Source organism: Acanthochromis polyacanthus, chromosome 12 (assembly GCF_021347895.1).
Source record: "Acanthochromis polyacanthus isolate Apoly-LR-REF ecotype Palm Island chromosome 12, KAUST_Apoly_ChrSc, whole genome shotgun sequence".
In the NCBI taxonomy this organism is placed as follows: domain Eukaryota; kingdom Metazoa; phylum Chordata; class Actinopteri; family Pomacentridae; genus Acanthochromis; species Acanthochromis polyacanthus.
Window position 1 is genome coordinate 33,329,188 of NC_067124.1, and position 16,592 is coordinate 33,345,779.

The following is a 16,592-nucleotide window of genomic DNA, read 5'->3' on the forward strand; positions in this document are numbered from 1 at the left end:
ACATTTTATACCAAAGACTAAGTCACTTTGCTTTTGCATTTCCACAGAAGAAACAAGTGCATGGGTTTAGACAATGAGTCTGATTGTTTTAATCACAATGCGTCAAACAGAAAGATAGTGAAGCTAAGTATGCATGCAAGGTTCTGCAATTATTATCATTTACATCTCATACTTTTCTATATTATTTGATACACAACATGTAATCAAGCCACTGTATCTCTTGGTCTCGGACGTGCTACGACTTTATAGGACTTAATCTTGAGCACAACACTTGCAACTCCTCTCAGGTCAGGCAGCGAGGCTCTGCTCTCAGCAGGGACGAACTGGAAATCTCTCAGCAAGTAAGCGGTGAACAGAAAGAGCTCCATTTTGGCAACAGATTCTCCCAGGCAGAGCCGAGCACCCCCTCCGAAAGGGATCAGAGCCCGGGTGGAGCCTCCTCCTCCCTCCAGAAAACGCTCTGAAAGAGAAGGAGAGAGTAGCTACTTTATTTGAAATCTGTTGAGCCAAGTGAAAGGAATGCACTTCACCCAGCACTTGGAGCCGTTACCTGGTTTGAAGCTGTATGGGTCAGACCAAACTGCAGGATCGTGGTGAGCTCCAAAAAGATTAGGAATGATGACTGTATTCTTAGGGATGAAATACCCTGCAATACTAAACATTCATATATGGAAAGTTAAACAGTGTTATTAAGTAATATTCTTCAAAAAATATCAGGAAGAATAAAACAAATATGTCCATTCAAAGAAGTCAATTTTGTGTAAAAATGTAATATATTGTGTTTCAGGTTAATGTACGGCTTCATCTGATGGTCATATATACTCATGTATACTATCTACACACAGCAAAAATAAAAACACGCCTGTGCAATATCGCTTCAGTGTTAATTGATTCAAAACGGTTATAAAAATGTTCTGTGAACTTTCTCAGTTGGGCAGTTTCTATCTGCCAGCCTGCATCATGGCTCCACATGGAAAGAAAAACTGCCAGAGGAGCTGAAATATCCAGATCATGAGACTCCACAACAATGGAAAAGGATACTAGAAGATTGGTGATGAACTAAAGAACACATCTGAGCAAACTATAGCACCACTAATCAGAGCTGCAACGGATGTTCTCCTAATTTGACACCACAGACAGTGCACTAATGGCACAATCTAGGTCAAAATAAACCCCACAAAATTCTGTAGACTTGGCACAGGGGTTGTCAGTAGAAATAAGGGTTTCTACAGCATATCAGAAAGTGTGAAGAAAATTGCATTACATCGCCCTCTACAGGTAAAAATCTGTCAGAACACAGTAGCAGCACTAATGAGGAGTTACAGAAGGAGCTACAGTATCACTAGTCAGAGTTGCAGTGGACATCCTCTTAAAATGACGCCACAGACAGCGCACTAATTGCATAATCTAGGTTAAAAAAATAAAAATAAAAAAAAGATAAAATTCTGTGGGCTTGGCACAGGGATTTGTCAATAGAAATCAGAGCTTCTCTGGTATATCAGAAAGTGTGAAGAACATTGCATCACATCACCCTCTATGCATACTGTCCAAGAAAAACAAAATCAAGGCTTGTTGTTTGGCACAAAACTGCAAAACTCCATGAAAGGACATGATCAGAAGCCTATAGATTACTGGGAGTGTGGAAGTGCATTCTTTGGTCAGATGAGACCGAGATAAATTAGTTTGGCTCAGATGGAGTCCAGCATGTTTGGTGTAAACCTGACCATTAGTACCACAGTGAATGAATAGTCCCAACAGTGAAGCACAGAGGTGAGAGTGTGGTTATATGGGGTTGCATGAGTGCAAAAGGTGCTGGGGAGATGATTTTCCCATTCTGCAGATCTAACCCTCTTTTGCACTGTTTTTTGTAGCTCAGCTGACCTGCTGTCTCTGATGGCTCTATGTGGCACCGCCAGTGGAGCGACTGGTCTGAGTCTGAGCACCTCACTGATCAGAGAGCACAGAACAGGAAGTCTGTGTCTGTCACTGTATTTGGGGTATCGTCCTTCTAGTACTGTGCACAGCTCCTCATACACTCTGGTCTGCACCTGAAGGTTTAAATAAAAGAAAAGAGACACACTGAGGTAAAGTTCAGGGTTTGTAAATGATGTGTTGTGCAAATAAAAATTGCAGTGCCTCTGGTCTGTGCATGAGGAAGGCCACAGTCCAGTTCAGCCAGGCTGCAGTGGTTTCAGTTCCCCCGATGATAAGGTCCACAGTCGCCATGTGAACATGAACATCTGTGAGGAGCTGGAGACAAGAAGACATCTAATAAAAAACATTGAATCCCGTTGTTGTCTTAAATTCAATTTGATTAAGCATTACATTTTTGCAAAAGTACTGAGACATCATATTAAAAAAAAGACTGTATTGCATTGTGTGACAAAATTTAGAGGTTGCTAATTTACAATGTGAGCATCAGTCCCTCCTGCTGTTTCCTGTGTGTACGTACCCCTTCATGTTCATGTTTTTTAATGCCCTGGAGGAGAGATTCTGTGATGGCGTCCTCATTTTTTTGATCTTGTGACTGCACAAATAACAAAGCAGAAGCTGATCAGAAATGAAACTTGTAGGATATCACTGTGCTATGATTCATGAGCTATTCTGAATAAATACAAGCACACAAATGATTAGAAGAGGGTCTGTAATGTGTTTCTCTGGTTTATTTGTATGATTTTGACAGTTGGATGTTGTTGACTCATGAAGTCTCACTAAATCTTGTTTGTTCGACCTGTGACTTGATTATTTTAGCATAATTAGATCTTTCTGTGGTCTGTCTTCGAAAACCAAATCAACAATTATTAAATCTCCCATTTATTTCCATTTATGAATACTAACTTTGTAGTTGTTAAGGTGTCCTCGTATAATTTCATCTCTCCTGGACACCTCTTTCAGAAGACGGTCAAACACAGGATTGGGTAATTTCTTTGAAACAACAAATGACATCAAGTGTGAATTCCCATTCAAAGCATGTTAGCAGTTATTAACCAGTCAGGATGCTGAATATTTACTGACCCTTAACAGTGGGAAGGAGTCCAGAGCAGAAATCCAAGAGGAGCCCCACAGAGCAACAATTTCATTCAGACAGCTGTGCAGCTGCTGCAGCTCTGAAGAACCCTTGTCATACTAGAAAACACAAAGAATTGAACTTTGCCGTTCACTAACGAAATACAACATTATGAAATCCATTATGCATTATGATGACCTTCTAAAATGTCCAGCACAGGCAGTGACCTCCAGTTCCAACATAAACAATCAACCAAGCACTGATTCAGGGGCGACCAACATGCCATGCAACCAACGGTGGAACCTGTTAAAAGGCTGCACATTTACTCAGAAACTGGAGAAACATCCAGTAGCTTCTATTTTTGCTTGCAGAACCATTTCCCTAAAGCTGCTGTCCCCAAAAAACAGCATTTTAACCTCACAGCCATTTCCATCTAACCAAATACAATCAAGTAGGTCTGACCCACTAGAATGTTTTTACACTGATTTAGGAGCAATGCAAAGATTTGGTTGTCACTAAAAAATGTGTAGACGGTATAAGTTGAAGTGTGCATAGGGTTAGTTGCAGATTTAGCTGAAGTTCCTGTGTAGACTCTTAAAGACTGCAGGGATTAGATTTTGAAAATCTCTGGAAACCAGTCATAAACTGTTGAATAATTTAAGACTGACCCAGAACCCGCAGCCAAAAGAAAGAAACTGGATGAACACAATCTGATGTCTCAACAAGGCTGATGTCCTGAGCCAAATAAGGACACTTCTGATACAAGTATCGTATGTGCAGTTATCGTTTGTGCTTTATAATCACCCAAAACCCAGAATTTTCCAGATTTTAAATCAGTTGAAAGTTACATAAACAAGCTGACTATTCTGTTTGTGAGTTCTCATATACATCTACATTGCAGTATTGATGATGAGTGTGTGACCAACAAAAATGACCATTTGGAATACAATGATTTTCTGTACTGCACTGGTCCGCCACAACCACAAGTGTCCACTGATGTAGATTTTTTCCATCATTCTCTAGTGCTCAGAGAACAGATACTCACTTCTTTTCCAAAAGCCAAAGTGGTGATGACATTACTGGCTGCTACTGTGAAATCCTCTGAGAGATCCACAGCACTGTCTCGATAGTCCATCAAAACCTAGACAATGAACAAACCTTAATCTGTCAATGGGATCACTTCGGAAATACCCCAAAATTTAGCTTGAGTCTTTGGTTCTAAGCTGTTCTCTCATCTCCCTGTGAACAACATGTTCCTTGCTTTTCTGTACCTTTCGCAGATGCATTGCCTGTCTCTCGATTACATCATGTAAAGATTTTTGGCAGCAGCGCTGTAGAGCGCTGTGGACGAGGCGGCGATGTGCCCTCCACTCTTCATTGAAGTCCCCCAAAGAGATGTTGCGACCCCCTCCAGACACAATATTACCTGATTTGAGAAAGGAGAGGTTGCAAGAACACACTATGAGTATGGATGCCAAAGAAACACAAAGAACCTGAGTTTTTGTTGTTTTTACCTGTGTATGAAATTGGTCTCCCAGCAAAATCAGACCATTTCTTCACCAATGCTTCTCTTATGACTTCACTACTATTAAGCACCACCATGGCTGAAAAGAACACAGTGCAAAGTTTTAGTATGGTGACCAATGAAACGTGTCATTGTCATATCAGCAGTTGATGTAAAAAAACATTATATCAAATCCACAAATAGGTGATTACTTGTGTTTCCACACTGAAGGCGGTAAATGCTTCCATAGCGTTGTGCCAGACTGGTCAGGTGAATTGGTAGATGATCGTGCATCAACTCCATCATATTACCTACAAGAAAGAGGCTGGTGGGGCCTGGGAGGGAGTGAGGTGACGAACGAGGAAGAAATTGATAGAAATACTGTAGGAGTCTAGATTCTGCTCCTGGACAGAGTCAGAAAAGACAAAGGTAAGATAGAAAGAGAATGTTTACGAATGACAAATATTACTTGAATAACAGTAAATGTCCATAAAGCCAACAAAACTTTCCGTAGTTCCTAATATTAAAACACAAAATAAATATTTACCTGCAGAATTACTTCCCCTCTCATTTTCCAATACATGTGAGTCTCTCTGACCAGAAATCCAAATCAGCAGGACCAGGATGCCAACAAGGAACACAGCTACCAAAGTGACCACTGATACTTCGATCACCATTTTGTGTCTTCTCGTTGCACTTCAAAAAGCTGGTCAGCACACTGCTCTTCTCTCTTATAGGCACATCATGAATCTCACAGCCAATCTGGTTGATATAACACTGACGTTTTCACTAAAGTCAAGGGCGGCTAAATGTTTTTAGGTCAGCATATCACATGATGAGATGAAAGAAACACATGTAACAAGTGACAGCTTGATAAACATGGCCAGGACTGAAGGGTATGATAACACATTACATTGACATGACAATAAGTCATGCTGGTGTTTCTTTATCTTGTGGAGCAAGAGTGAGAGAAATTGAGAAAGTCTTTTCTGAAACAAGAAGTACAACAAAACAAAACAAAACAAAAAGGACTCTTCAGACCCACATTAGCCACATTTATTCCAATAGAGTGAGGCAGTGCATATTTAATTACAGTAGTAGTGGGATGGCATACCATGTTGGTACACAAGAGGGTGTTAGAATCAAAACCAAACTGTGTTGAAATGAATGGAAACAGGCAGAACTGTATACAAAAGTTACAATAGAACATTTCTCCACGTTGCTGTTATATTTCCTGTAAAAACAGGTCAGAAAAAAAACCTTGCACATTGAATCAAATGCACTGATAGCTGCCATTATAGCTATCAAAATCATTATATGCAATTTCAACTGGAAAGAGACCGTTGAGATCCACTCTCGTCTGGATTTCTCAGATTCTCTGTCAGATGGAAGGTTTTCTGGTTGAAGAGCTCACACACACTGATCTTTAGCCGTGAGTTGCAGGGGAGAACCTTGAGGGTCTGAACTTCATCTCAGTGAAGGGAATGGAGGAGTCTTTGCCTTTCCAGTCTATCCAGACGATTCCCTATATTAGAAATGACACAGGAAGTCAGTGATATTCAATCAGTGTGCTGCATCATAGAAGTTGAGGCTGTGGACTGTTCAGTAGAGATTACCTGATTATTGCTGTTGGTGCCATAAAGCCCGTTGAGGTTTGCCTTGTAGCAGTTCTTGTACCACCAGCCTCCCATGTAGGCCCTGGCGCAGTGAATCCCCAGAGGATCAGGGTGCTTGTCTCGGGTTGAGAATGGGCGCCCGTTGTGGTATTTCATAGAGTCACCTGACAGAGGATTGCATTGACATTGAGCTCAAAATTGATAGGTTCGTACTGAATGTGTTCGAGAGTATTCAGCTCCAAGACTGCACCTGCTGTTCCTGTGTAGCCAGACACTGTGAGAGTATACTGCCTCTCCTCTGAATCGACGGAGAAGTGTGGATAGTGAGCATAACTGGTATCGTTTCCAGATTGCATATCCACTCTCAAACTCACAGGGCCGAGACTGGTCAGGTTGTGCAGGAGCTCATTTCCTGGGCGGGAGTAGGAAGAAAACGTGTGGTGTAGGTAGATTTGCTAAAAGCTCTTTTGATTCAGACACAGTGATGGTAATAAGATCTTTCTGTATTCGTACCAAGCCAGAATTCTTCACTCAGGTTTCCAAATCCAGCCCTGTATTCACTCCAGGTTCTGTAGAAATCAGTTTTTCCATTCATCCTCCTCTGGAACACCTACAAAACACACAGGTGGCTGTCTAAACTCATTTTGTCATTTGTCCACTTCAAAGTTTAATTCAGCAATTTGACTTACTGTCCAGCCGCCTCCGTCTGTCTCCATGTCACAGTAGACTCTCACGGCTCGACCCTCTTTTCCTTGTGGGTAGATGTCCACCTCTCCTGACTGCAGAGCTCCATTCAGCAGCTCCTGAGAGCACTCAGTGGGGTAAGGGAAACGCAATTTTCCTAAGAGAAGAAGGAAAATTGTTGGTTGGTGCAATGATGAGGCGAAATAATAGTAATTTAGCAGGTATTGCATTATTTAAAATAAGCTTGAGTAGAAGGCAACTGAACTTCTCTTTTTGGTTCCAGAAGAAAGTTCACAGAGAAGACATCTTAAAGAACCAAAAAAAGTGCAGTCCATTGGCTTTCTGTCGAGGCATTTAGGATTATCATAACCTATATTATTGAGACATCACACAAAATGCATCACCTGTGGTAAATTCTGTGGTGACAACAGATGTGTATTGTCCATCTCTCTCGCCTTGTACCACAACACTGTAGCGTGACATGGGCAGCAGCCCTGTGAGTCTGTATTCTGTGAGAGTGGGTTCCAGGATCACCTCCTGATACATACACAGATGGATTGCAATTCTGTAAATGTTGGTACTTTCTTTGCACCATTATGTGCCAATAATGAGGCATAAAAACCCACCTTTGTGTCTTCTCCTGCCACGTGATAGATCACTCTGTAGCTGTGATAAATGACAGTGGATCTCCAAGCTATCACTGCAGAGCGAGGGCCCACCTCGCTGGCTTTGATCACTACGAGAGACAAGAAGTTTACTCACTTAAAACTCTGCCGATGCTGTGAACTGCTCATCATAAATCTGCATTTCTTGTGAGCATGTAAGAAGTCCTGACTTTACCTCTTTTATTCTAGTTTACTCACCATTTGCAGTTGTAAATGTAGTTGCGATGGCCATGCTCTGGAGACTGTCCTTCTGGCTCAACACCTTGACCATGTACAGGGTCCCTCTCTGCAGGCCTCTGAGCTGGTGCTCCACTGAGTTTCCTGACAGCATCACTGTCACTGTCACATTAGGAGCTGTGGCAACGAGGAGATTATTAGCAACACTTAGTTAAGTCATTGGGTCATTAGGGTCATGTAGCCACACTCACTCTTGGAGGACTCATAGCTGATGATGAATCGGTCTACTTTCCCCAGACTGGGTGTCCATTGCAGTAAAGCTCTGGTGTCTGTCACATTGACAACCTGAAGATGCATTGGAGGGGCAGGCACTGCAGCAAAGAGAAAATCCACACACATTTTTTTACAACTAAAGTAAAAATAAATAAATAAATAAAAAATAATAATAAGAATAATAATGGATTAGATTTTATATAGCGCTTTTCTGGACACTCAAAGTGCTTCACAATGGACCCATTATTCATTCACTCACACATTCTCACTCTAGTGGTGGTAAGCTACATTTGTAGCCACAGCTGCCCTGGGGCAGACTGACGGAAGCGTGGCTGCCTATCCGCGCCTACGGCCCCTCCGACCACCACCAGCATTCCCACGCATTCATACACCAGTGTGAGAGCAGCAATGGAGGCAAGGAGGGTTAAGTGTCTTGCCCAAGGACACAACAGCACATGACTAGGTCAGAGCGGGAATCGAACCGCCGACCCTTCGATCATTGGACGACCCGCTCTACCACCTGAGCCACAGCCATGCAGAAAGAAAATTGCTAGACAAAGCAGTATCTAAAAGTGTACCTGTGGTGATGACGGATGTGAGACCGTTGCTGTGGGCACGGCCAAGTGTAGCAGTTACAGTGATAATGTAAGAAGATCCGGCAGATAAGTCAGACAGAACAACATGAGACTGTTGAGAGTTCATCGTCACAAAGCGGCTCTCCCCTGACAGGATGATCACAAGCATCACAATTAAATACTTTCACATACTTATTTGTATGACAATTCTGATATGTATTTAACTAGTCTTTGACATACCAGTGATAATATTGGTGTATACAACTCGGAAGCCGGTGAATGTGGTCTTTGGTTTGGACCAGGAAACAGCAAAAGAAGACTCTGTTACATTGCTGAAAACCATCTCTGTTGCAGGCTCAGGACCTAAAAAGGGAAACATGGACATTTTCATTGAATATGTAGCATATTTATTGTGCCCAGTATTTATTGTGTCCCTGCTGGTTGTACATAAAAATGTCACTACTGTAAATTACCTGTGATTGCAGTTACTCTATGAATCTTTGATCTTCTTTCTGCTGTAGTGCCGTATATATGCAGGACATAGCGGGTGTTTGCCCGAAGATTACTGAACTCCATGGAGCGTACGTTGCCGGGGACCACCATAGAGATCCTCTTGGTTTCAGCTCTGCCTCTTGATCCCACACCTTTAGTTGTCATATTGGTGCTTTCACTTTGTACCAGAACTTCAGTTGTATTCTTAGCTGCAGAGATCTTGTCTCCTTCAAGAACTTCCTCCTCGAACTTTTCGTGTTCATCTTCATCGCCCTCTGTCCGTGGCTCTCGTCTGATCACAGTGAAGTTTTTGAACATTCCTTGTGGTGCTGACCAAGTGAGGGTGAAGCTGTATGAGGAGATGTTTACAACCTTCACAGATCCTAATCCAGTTCCTCCATTCCTCCTGGTGCTCTTCCCAGAGCCATGGGTAGCTGTTTTGTTCTTGTTTGCTTCGTCTGATGTTGCCACGATGGTTGTATTCACAATGGACTGACTCTTCCGCGTAAACTTCCCTTTTCCAGTCTTGCCAGCATCAGTTTTTCTGTTGTCAACAGTTTGTACATTTATAGTGTCTACCTTAACTGTCTTAATTTGTTTTTGTCCAGATGACTGTGTAACATTCTTCTCAGCCAATGTGGATTGTTCCAGAGATTCCTTGCCTGTTCTGGTTTTACCTGTGCCATTAATTTTATTCACATTACTTTGTGTCACGTTAGTTTGAGGCTCGTCTTTCAGTTGGTCAGATTTAGTATGGGTTATGCTGGTAGCTCCTTCCCTAACGAGGACTTTTTTAGTTTTCAGGACTGTTGTTGTGCCCTTACGAGCCTCCTCTTGCTTTCGTCCCTCATGTTTCAGGAGAACTTCACCAACAGTTGGGCGACTGGTCTTTGTGGTACTTGAAGAACCTTTAATAGTTGTTTTTTTGACAGACGTTTCCTGTTTGGCTTGTGTTTTAACACCTGTTTTCGCAGTAGTGGCCACTTTGGGTTTAGTGTCACTCTCTTTGGTTTCAGACCCCTTCTTCTCTTTCTTTTGGAAAAGAGTATGCTCTGCCTTGGTGGTTCTCTCCTGTGCGTTTTCCTTGTCTTGGTTCACCTGCAGGGTTACTGTCTCCACTGTTACCATGACCTTCCCTTTGGTAGCTTCTGTAATTGAAGAGTAAAGATAGGGAGTCAGTCAATGGCCAAAAAAAACATCATTGTCGTATAACAGCACACTTACTTTTATTACACTCTGCTCCTTGTGTACACTTACTGCAGTCTACACCTGTGAATCCCTGTTGGCAGACACATTTCCCCTTCTCACAATCCCCATTGCCGCTACAGTCATTTGGACAGTTTGCAGAACAGGGACCTGGGCAGCAACAAAAAGAACCAGATCCATGATTAAATCAGATCTATAATGAGACACATCAAATAGAATAGGAAGAAAATTATACATTTTTCTTTTAGCGACGACATCTCTTTTTCCAGTCGGGCCACTCGTCCTTTCAGCGCCGCCATCTCAGCCTCACATCCGCCAGTGCATCCACCAGGCACCAAACTGATCTTATGCGTCATCACCAGAGGAGCGCCAGGCTTCAGTTTCAGCTCCTGCCCCTTGGCGTTACTTGAGTCACATCCGTCACTAATGATCACCTTGATTGGCTGTGAAGGGACAGGATTCTCTTTGGTGGTGGTGCTGGGAGCCTTGATTGAAGTGGTCTGATTGGCAGAGGCTGTGACCTTATCTTTATCTGCAACTGTAGCAGCCTTTGTTGGAAGAACAGTTTGAACTTTTGTAAAGGCAGGCCTGTCTTTGGACTTCACTTCACTAGTGGCAGGGGATTTAGCAACAACAGTTTGATTGACGGAGGCTGTGGGCTTGTTTTTGGTAGTTTTAGTGTCACTGGTAGGAGCAGGCTGATTGGATGTTGATTGAACATTTTGAACTACAGTGGGGGCAGGTTTGTCTTTGGCAGCCTTCCCATTGCTGGTTGAAGGAGATTTTATTGAAACGGTCTGATTGACAGAAGGTTGGAGTTTGTCTTTGGTGGTTTTAGCACCACTAGCTGAGGCAGACTTGGTGGATGCTGACTGAGCAGCTCCAGTGTGGGCAGGCTTGTCTTTACTAGTCTTTACTTCGCTAGCTGAGGGCGACTTAGCTAGAACAGTCTGGTTGACTGAGACTATGTGCTTTTCTTTGTTGGTGATGGTGCCACTGAAGGCTTTTGCCGTAGCACCGACAGTTGGAGGCTTTTGGTTGGTTCCAAGAGTGGGTAAAACTGTCTGATTGACTGTGTTTGGCTTTAGGGTGGAGTGGACCGTCTGTTTGGCAGGGGCTGCAGTGGTTTTTGGTTTTGACAGGGTGAAAACGGCATTGGGTTTAGTCACGTCGCTTCCTGTGGTGTCTCTCTTCTCACTGGTCGTGGTTTGAAAAGAGGGAAATGGGGTGAGAAGGAGGAGAAGTCCTAGAGTAAACAGCATTTTGAGCCAGCAGCTGTGGCCAGAGATGCTGTTGCGTTGGGAGGATCTCTGCGTATGTTACTGTAAAACTATGAACTCCTTGCTCTATACTTCTGGGACCAGTTGCTAGGGGGACTTTGCCAGGTCTCTCCTAGAAATGAAAGAAGTGAAAGATATGAATTATGACTGAGTTTATTGCAGGGAATGTTATGCCAAGTCAGTTTAGAACTTTTTTGTGTCACCCTACTGAGTATACATGCTCTTTTTCAGCACTCGTCAGCTTCATTTTCACAGAGCTGCTATTCATGCTTTTAAGCTTTGTGCCATGCTCCAGGAAAGGGCCTCAGAAATCTTTTGCAGTACATTTTCACATTTTTTCATTCATTTTGAAACTCCTTTTGATAATATTTCAGTCACAAGCATTTGTCTTTTAAAGTACTCTCTGTAAGTTATGTGCTTTGATCTGACATCCAAGGTATATTTAGAAGAATCATTCACTGTGGGCACAATCAAAGGAGAAAATGAAAACATCTCATCATCATACTACAGATACTTCTTTCTTTTACATGACCCTGTTTTCATTCCATTTTTACCAGAGAATCATTGTACGTTGTGCATGATACACCAATAGACTATGCATCTGAACAGAATGTTTATAAAAAAATGCTAATTAGGGTGTTTAAGTGTAGACTGAGTAAACAGAAAGTTCAGAAATGCAGCAGTGTTCCAATCAGCCACAATTCAACAGCTTGCCAAACCAAGTAATATCTAAATTAGTGGATTTTCTGAACAGGAAGGAAGAAGGTGACCTGAGCGGGAAAATCCAGAGAGTATGCAGAGAGGTAACAGAGCTTCACTGTACAGAACTGTGGCACACTGTATGTCTTTCACTATACAGATGTTTACATAATCCCCTGCACTCACAACTCATAAAACCACGAAAAGAAATATGTCTTTAAATCTGCAGAAAATCAAATAACCCATAGAACAGATAAACACTATATAATGCTTTGGTGCACAGCTAGCAAAATCACAGATGCTGCATTGACATGCATGAATTAATTGACCAATGGGGTGCACTGTTGGCTAAATTAAAAGGTACTCTTTACTTGTGAAATAGCAATTAACGTGCAGTTGCAACATTAATAGTGCTAGACTGAAAAATCACTAGAATTCAGACAAATTAGGGGAATTTGTAGAAGGTACAACACAACATTTATGAACTTTTTTTTAGTGTAACTAAAGGACGGTATTAAACAACTTTTCCACTCCTTCAGAATTCAAAGAAAATGTTATGATCCACAACAGTATTAAGATGAGAAAGAATATGTACAAATATTTCTCTTTTATCATAATTAGATGAAAAAAAACAAATGGAACTTACCAGAAAAATGACTGAGCTGTTGGCGTTTATCCCTGCCTTTGCATTTCTCCCTCCATCTGATTGGAAAAGCTCAACATAGACTCACTGGATGTGATCTGGGAGGAAGGAGGTGAGAGAAAGGACCACCACTAGAAAGGAGGAGAGTGATAAAGTCTGCTCCTACTTAAAGACACCCCCCCCTCCCCTCACCCCACCCTGCGCCCCTTCTGCCACACCTAGTGCTCCCACTTTCTCAACCACCATGGAAAATATTTGTATTGGACTTACAAAAGGAGTGCCATTTTTGCACAGATTCGCGTATCGAACAGGGACAGGTATGGTCTTGGATTCTGTGACATGAAGAAACATACATTTTGTAGGTATATTTAAGGTACTAATAGGGTCATTTACTTCACTCTTAGAATAGCCTGCATGTTTCAGCTTTGCAAAGCTCATGACTCTTATTTCACTGTCAACTGTTGTGTACTGTGCCTGCTGCCATCCACACACAGTCTTTGTTTGACTTACATGTTGGTCTGAGAATCATGATTCAGCTGGAATACACGGCACAACACTGTAGGTATTCAGCGCTGACTCTGGGGGACAGGAACCTCTCGCTATATGAATCGGCTGTTTGTCGAAGGTAATGAGATGTAACTGCGTGGGAGTTATGTAAGTGACCAAATATCCACCAGATTTAAGGAATGCTCTGTGAAAGCTCTGCATCGCTGACCAAACGGCCACCCACCATCCCGCCTTTTGTAAACCACATGAAGACAAGTATATCAAGTGGGCTGAGAGCAAACAGGGCACGCAAGTGACATTCTCCTGCTTTTACAGGAGAGCAAAAAAAACAACAACAGTTTGTATCATTGCAGCTTTTTGTAATGAAAGATGCTGCACGATATACTGACCGTGTTGTTTTATTAGCACTGTAAGCAAACAAAACCACAGTGCATGCAAAAGAAAATGCTTTCTCACATCCCATTACTGTTACATCTGTTCAATCTATGAACGTTGCAGTGCCAGTAAGTGAGAGCCGCACAGTAAAACACTTATTTACCAATAGATATTTGAGTTGCAAACATGTTGAGGTAGCAAGTTTTTCTTGGCAGGTACATCATATTCTGATACTGAAACACAAGTATCCCCTGTTGCAACGTTGCAATGTAGCAGATAGTATTTTTTAAAGAAATGATAATACTGCATGTATGCTGGCTATTCCAGGCCTTTAGGTGTTGGATCATGAGGCTGCACAGCAAAGAAGCTGCTTGGTTCTTGAAGGGGGTAAACATGGTCACTCATATATTACAGTTTTTTAATGTGATTAGAGAAGAAATGCTACAAAACGAGACATACTGGATGCATAAAATGATGATTGAAGACAAAAAGCATGCAGCTTCGGCTTACCATCTGCTGTTCTACATGCGGTATATGAATATGGGTGATTGCATAATTTTAAAAAAAGAGACAACAACAAGAGGAAGTACAGTGACATAGTGTGTGCAAACCTATTCCACGCAAATGCACAAGCATCTATTGCCAAGCTGGACAGTATAAATATCACACACATACACGAAGTTGTACCACTGACTGGTTCTGGGCAGAATGAGCACCTTTATATAAAAACACATGCACATCCCTTTATTATGACACATGCATCTGTTCATACATGCAAGTCAGATGTTTTCATACCATTATAAGTATGGGCACCGTCTTGTAATCTGAGTGGGCCACTGTCCCCCTATTTAACCTTCTGAACCCCAAGCAGTTCTTGGTGCTTTTGCTCCTATCACATTTTTACTCACTCTAACCACATTTTTGTGAATTGTCTTTTGGGTAGAAGAAGTAGCTTTTTGTCTTTAGACATAAATTCACAAAAGACCAAACAAAAATGACATTTCCTTACTTTTTTTTAACCCAAATTCAAAACTCTTTCATTCAACATGCATTTTCGTCAACATTTTTTCTACACGCCAGCAGGCCTTACCAACAATGTAAATAAAAATAGAACATCACATACAATAGATATTACACAAATACACAGGCACTAACAAAGCAGCATGAATCAGCAATCAGATACAGGACCCTGAAACTGAAACAGTTGAACGGAATTCAATCAGCATTAATTTTTTATGTGCGCTTTTGTTGCTGTAAAATATAAAAACGCCATCTGTGAAAAGTGGCTGCACTGATAGCAGCGCGAGTCACCTTGATATTCAGGAGGCAAACAAAAACTGATTGTGGATTCGTGAGTGGGTGGTCCCACTCCGTCTGACGGCTGCCTTCAGGAACAGCTCCGCCTTCACTCCTTTCTGCACCGTGGACCACCCTCAAACCGCTGACCCTGTCTTGGCCTTTTGGGGAAAAAAATGGCCGGACACCCACCACCGTCGATGGCTAAAAGCTAATGCACACCTAAGAAAATACACCTGATCGTACGAGCACATTTCCCCAAACAGCTCACAAATGCTGCTCAAGCACATTTGGTATGTCAGAGCAGGTCAACACATACTCAAGAAATATGTGTATTTACAGTCAATCCCTTCTGGCAATACATAGATCTACCAAAAATAAATCTATCATTCAACCGCTGCTGACAAGCTGTCTTCACTGTGAGAATATTTTGCTGAAATACACAAACAGGCTGAGAATTTAACTCATCTGTCAACCAGTCATAGGGAAATGCAAAATATATTGCTGCTGTCAAACTTTCAGCCACTTCTGATGTGGCAGCTGCTCTTGATTGAATCCGAGTTTGTTTAGTGATGAAGAGCCATCGATTACTTTGAAGAGTCTACTGTAAAAATACTTCAAATGGCTGCTAACGGCACACCAAAGTAGTCTTGAGATGAAAAGATGCTGTGCTGAAGCCTGCGTATTTATTTACCCTTTATTGATTCAGATTTAATGAAATGTCTAATGGTGGGGCTGTAACAGTGCGGGCATTGATCTCGCTGTGATTGAAGTAATGCTCAGTACCCCCGTGTTGCTTACACTGGACCTGGCCTCAGAGATTAGAATAATATAAGCACATAAGCCTTTGCTTGTTCCCGGCCTCTTCGCCCACGGTGCCCCATCTCCTCCCCCCCTCGTTTTCTCCCATTACCTCTCTCTGCGTTAAGTTTTTGACTTATATAATCGCTACCGAGCACCTTGAGAGGAGACTTGTTAACTCTCGCTTTCAAGGTGCTCGGTGAGGGGGATGATTGATCCCAATCTTGTCACTGCGTAACGCCAATAGGAATGAGTGAATCAGATTCATGCTGTCAAAACCACTCCCTCTTTTCCTCATGCTTGCAGATGTTAAACAGGAATTCAGGGGGGAACTTTGAGCGTTCAGTACAGAGACCCCTCTCAAGTCCTTTGCTGGTCGTAAAAGAAAAAAAAAACATTAAAAAATAAATATGTTCGACAGGAAGGCTAAATCAAACCTAACTGAATCACACTATTGGTAAAGACGTGAAGAAAAATAGACAGAAAAGACAGCACATCACCTCGCCTTGAGATTAAAATGTTGCTGTTTGCTTTTAAAGGGACTTATTGGGTTAGCTGCGTAATATATTAGCAATATGCAGACTCCTTTTTCTGTCTTTATAAGTCATCAAGATAATTACAAGGTTACTCCTCTCAGGTCTGGGCATTATTGGACAATGTGTGATTCATTATTCATTCATTAGCAATACAAAAATGGGAAACAAGAAAAAGAAAAAAACTACAACAACAAAAACACACAATAAACAAGAAATAGGCCCATTATTCATTTTGGTTTACAATCAAAAAATTAAA

The 16,592-nt window shown here is 41.9% G+C and overlaps 3 protein-coding genes across 3 annotated transcripts; all 3 read right to left on the reverse strand.

Annotated features, from left to right (window-relative positions):
* Positions 1-203: 203 nt before the first annotated feature.
* LOC110969052 (steroid 21-hydroxylase) lies at positions 204-5,188 on the reverse strand. Its single transcript, XM_022219075.2, has 12 exons — positions 5,059-5,188; positions 4,724-4,915; positions 4,522-4,611; positions 4,279-4,433; positions 4,053-4,148; positions 3,016-3,126; positions 2,839-2,925; positions 2,453-2,527; positions 2,137-2,250; positions 1,882-2,048; positions 551-654; positions 204-460 (listed from the first exon to the last, which is right to left on the reverse strand). Exons 1-12 carry the CDS (start codon positions 5,186-5,188, stop codon positions 204-206), a joined length of 1,578 nt encoding a protein of 525 aa, XP_022074767.2.
* Positions 5,189-5,549: 361 nt separating this feature from the next.
* On the reverse strand, positions 5,550-8,642 carry tnxba (tenascin XBa). The gene is made up of 10 exons (XM_022219074.2): positions 8,505-8,642; positions 7,905-8,024; positions 7,675-7,830; positions 7,438-7,547; positions 7,216-7,348; positions 6,817-6,968; positions 6,641-6,737; positions 6,378-6,539; positions 6,128-6,291; positions 5,550-6,036 (listed from the first exon to the last, which is right to left on the reverse strand). The coding sequence occupies exons 1-10, from the start codon at positions 8,626-8,628 to the stop codon at positions 5,938-5,940; spliced, it is 1,317 nt and encodes a 438-aa protein (XP_022074766.2). The 5' UTR covers positions 8,629-8,642; the 3' UTR covers positions 5,550-5,937.
* Positions 8,643-8,960: 318 nt separating this feature from the next.
* Positions 8,961-12,949, reverse strand: LOC127536384 (uncharacterized). The gene is made up of 5 exons (XM_051956502.1): positions 12,825-12,949; positions 10,435-11,591; positions 10,251-10,349; positions 10,012-10,141; positions 8,961-9,537 (listed from the first exon to the last, which is right to left on the reverse strand). The coding sequence occupies exons 2-5, from the start codon at positions 11,459-11,461 to the stop codon at positions 8,961-8,963; spliced, it is 1,833 nt and encodes a 610-aa protein (XP_051812462.1). The 5' UTR covers positions 11,462-11,591; positions 12,825-12,949.
* Positions 12,950-16,592: the final 3,643 nt, after the last annotated feature.